The sequence below is a fragment of the Quercus suber genome, unplaced genomic scaffold (genome assembly GCF_002906115.3).
Source record: "Quercus suber isolate HL8 unplaced genomic scaffold, Cork oak 2.0 scaffold_195, whole genome shotgun sequence".
In the NCBI taxonomy this organism is placed as follows: Eukaryota; Viridiplantae; Streptophyta; class Magnoliopsida; order Fagales; family Fagaceae; genus Quercus; species Quercus suber.
Window position 1 is genome coordinate 825,268 of NW_027069653.1, and position 3,585 is coordinate 828,852.

Sequence of the window (3,585 nt, forward strand, 5' to 3'; positions counted from 1 at the left end):
AACAAAGAATAATTCTAATACTACATAAAATATCACAATTTTTACATAAGTATCTTAGGTGTTAAATTATGACCAGTTACCTCTCACTTTCATATATATAACTATTATTTTTTTCTCTGGCAACAATGATAACACAAATTTCCTTTTATATCTTCGTACGTTTTGTTTAGGAAAAGTAAAAAAAAAAACCGTATATAAATGCAAAGATGCTATTCCAATATTCATACACACGTCATCCTCAAAAAAAAAAAAAATTCATACACACGTAGAATACAGACACATCTCGATAAGAGAGCCATAATTTTAGTTTCCCTAGAAACTGAAAAGACAATAATAAAGCCTGGGCTCGGCTGCAGTATGGAACTGCATTTTCGGCTCAGTTTCTCTTTCTCTCTGTCCATCTCTATATGTGTATCATTCTCAAAACTGTTCCATGTCTCTGCCCCTGGTATGGTTAACATCCACATTACCTGTATAAACAGAAAAGTATAAGACAAATAAAAATAGTATTTAGGCTCTTTTCCTCTCATAAACCCAAGCTGCTGCTTTTCTTTTCTCTCTGGTCTAGTCCTATTTCCAAAGCAAAGCACAGGGACATAAAGACTGCAGCTTCTTTCTTTGCACTCTCTCTCTAGGCTATCTACTACTTGTTCCCAGTTTTTTTTAATTATTTTTTGTAGCTCTCTTTTTTCTCTCAACTGTCTTGTCTGACTGTCTTTTTCTCAAGTGCCCTAGGCTTCTCCACTGGTCTTAAACAAACTTTGCAGGCTTTACAAGCCTCACCACACACTACACACACACTCTCTCTCTCCCTCTCTCTGAGGTATCTGCCAAAGATATAAAAGAACCCACAGAAGTCACTGCAAAAGCTTTCACAAACTTTCTCTCCTAAGTATTAACATACCCAACACACCAAACAAAGCTATTAAACCCAACAAACCATCCCAAAAGCAAACCCAAACTCAAAACCCTACTCTCTCTCTCTCTCTCATGGACTTCAATCTGAAGCAATGGAGAAACCACCAGCATGAGTCAGAACAACAACAACAACAACATTCCGTAAAGATACCAAAACTTCTCCTTGAGCCCCATCAACAACAACAACAGCAGCCACAAATACAAGCATCTGCCTCTGCTCTCCCTTTGTTTGTACCTGAACCCAACAGCAAAATCAGCTCTTTGTCAGCTTATCCTGATTCAACATTAGCTACTACCAGATTTCCCAGTAAGTTAGTTCTCTTTTCCTCTTTATTGTGTGACAGAAACAAACTCAGTAAGCTTAAGTTGTTGGAAGTGAAAGTTTTTAACAACCTTTCCTCTTTTAGTTTTGATGAGCTTTGATCCTTATCTTTTCTGTCTTTTTTATTTTTTGTGTCTGCTAGGAATGAGTAGCTATTTCAGTTTGGCCCAGTGGCAGGAGCTTGAACTACAGGCTTTGATATATAGGTACATGTTGGCAGGTACTGCTGTTCCTCCTGAGCTTCTTCAGCCCATCAAGAAAAGTCTTCATATCTCACCTTACTTCCTCCATCACCCTCTTCAACATTATCCACATTTTCAGCCTGCTTGTAAGTTCTCATTCCTCATAAAAAAAGATTTACCTTTTAATTATTTGTAACTTTTTTTTTTTGTGTAAATAAATTTGATCCCACTTGAGTGCATTTAAACTTAATCTTTTTCTTGAGTACTAGATCTTGCTCATTTCATTCATTACATGTTTCAAACTTTTAATGTGACACAAAGTACTTTTTAAAACTCAAGTACTTTCTGATTTTGTTAAATCATTCTATTCTATGATGACTTACATATGCCTGATTTATTAATGAACTGTACACATGCCTAAGATTCTACATAATTTGTTTGACTTGGTTAGTGTTCAAAGGCTATTGTTTTTTGCTATTGCATTAAAATACTTGAACTGAGCTGTGAGCTGAGCCTGAGCTTGAACTAATTAATGAACATGTTGTTGTGTCAGTGTTTCAATCTGGGTACTGGGGAAGAGGTGCCATGGATCCAGAGCCAGGGCGTTGCCGGAGGACAGACGGTAAGAAATGGAGGTGCTCGAGGGACGTGGTGGCCGGCCAGAAGTACTGTGAGCGCCATGTACACCGTGGACGAAACCGTTCAAGAAAGCCTGTGGAAATCCCCACACCCATGACCTCTGTTACTTCTACTACTACTACTACTATTGCTGGTTGTGGTGGGACTTTCAAAGCCACCACAGCAGTGGCTAGTGGGACTCCTTTTGCTCTTTCAGGCCCATCTCCTTCCATTGATCTCCTTCACCTTAATCAAAGGTAATCCATCATCAAATCTTTTGTGTTTCCACTTAGTTTATAGATTGGATCATTATTGTTAAACGGAGAAATGAAATTGGTTTTAAGCATGTGCCATATAATTATTGACTACTACAATTTTAAGTACATATGATATGCTTGCCCCCCAAAAAAGAAGTGAAAAAAGAAACTAACAGCATCAAATCAAAATAGTTCGATTGTGTTGGGACTTTTTTCTTTTTAAGATTTTCTTTTGATGTTATTGAAAGAAATGCGACCTTGGATTTGGTCGGATCTAAATGGAATATGTGTAGGCATGTGACACCTCCTCGGGAGGGACTCCCCCAATGAATGCCTGGCTGATACGTTTCAGGTGTGGGAAAGGACTAGATTCCGTGCAAACCAACCCCAACCTTTGCTTTTGAACCCAAATACGTGGTGTTTCTGTTTACGCTCTTCAAAGCTTTTTCTTTATGTTGTTCTTTGCTTGATTTTTGTTGTTGTATCATGTTCTTTTGTCCCTTGTAGTGCCATAGGGTCCAAAACTGCGAACAAGAGTGGTCTCTTCGAATCCCAACATGAGGTATCCGCAGATGGTAAATCTGATGGCCATGTTCTGCGTCATTTTTTCGATGACTGGCCGCGATCATTTCAAGAATCTGATAATGCCGGAAGCAATTCTAGCCCCATGAATTCTGCCACTTGCCTCTCAATTTCAATGCCTGGAAATTCATCGTCGGATGTGTCGTTAAAATTGTCCACGGGCGTCGGAGAAGAGCCTGGCTCCAGGGATAGCAATGCAGAGTCGGAGCAACCACAATTGAATTGGGCTTCTGGGTGGGCAACCAATCATGTTTCTTCAATGGGGGGCCCGCTAGCGGAGGCATTGAGATCTTCAACCTCAAATTCATCACCAACGAGCGTTCTTCATCAGTTGCCCCGTGGTTCTGCCTCTGAGACTAGCTTTGTCAGCACTTGAATTTTGCTGGGATTTTGAAAAATTAAATAATGTGGTTCTGTTTCCGCAATTTTATTTCCTTTCTAGTGGTTGTTTCTGGACAGCTCAACATCCTTATCATAATCAACTCTAGTATAAATTGCATGGACTTTCTTGTTTGAATGTTTAAACCAGAACAAAAACGCTGAATGGCGTATCATCTCTACCATCAACGCTGAATTTTAAGAAATTGAATGAGTTGGATCATGAGCATCCAATTCATACTTTGGTGCGCACTTCTAAGATTATAGTAACTGGCAGGCAATAAATACCCTCACAGACTAGGACATTAAGCATGCAAGCACACCTGTA

At 39.2% G+C, this 3,585-nt stretch overlaps 1 protein-coding gene across 1 annotated transcript; it reads left to right on the forward strand.

The window, feature by feature from the left end:
• The first annotated feature begins 484 nt into the window (after nucleotides 1–484).
• On the forward strand, nucleotides 485–3,396 carry LOC112009743 (growth-regulating factor 3). The gene is made up of 4 exons (XM_024042070.2): nucleotides 485–1,225; nucleotides 1,383–1,568; nucleotides 1,976–2,297; nucleotides 2,805–3,396. Exons 1-4 carry the CDS (start codon nucleotides 991–993, stop codon nucleotides 3,253–3,255), a joined length of 1,194 nt encoding a protein of 397 aa, XP_023897838.1. The 5' UTR covers nucleotides 485–990; the 3' UTR covers nucleotides 3,256–3,396.
• Nucleotides 3,397–3,585: the final 189 nt, after the last annotated feature.

Excerpts from the sequence above, each read along its gene's own strand:
- LOC112009743 (XM_024042070.2), top strand. The coding sequence starts at position 991 with ATGGACTTCAATCTGAAGCAATGGAGAAACCACCAGCATGAGTCAGAA. Across the intron at positions 1,226-1,382 it reads AGCTACTACCAGATTTCCCA|GAATGAGTAGCTATTTCAGT; the intron begins GTAAGTTAGTTC and ends TGTGTCTGCTAG. Across the intron at positions 2,298-2,804 it reads CTCCTTCACCTTAATCAAAG|TGCCATAGGGTCCAAAACTG; the intron begins GTAATCCATCAT and ends TGTCCCTTGTAG.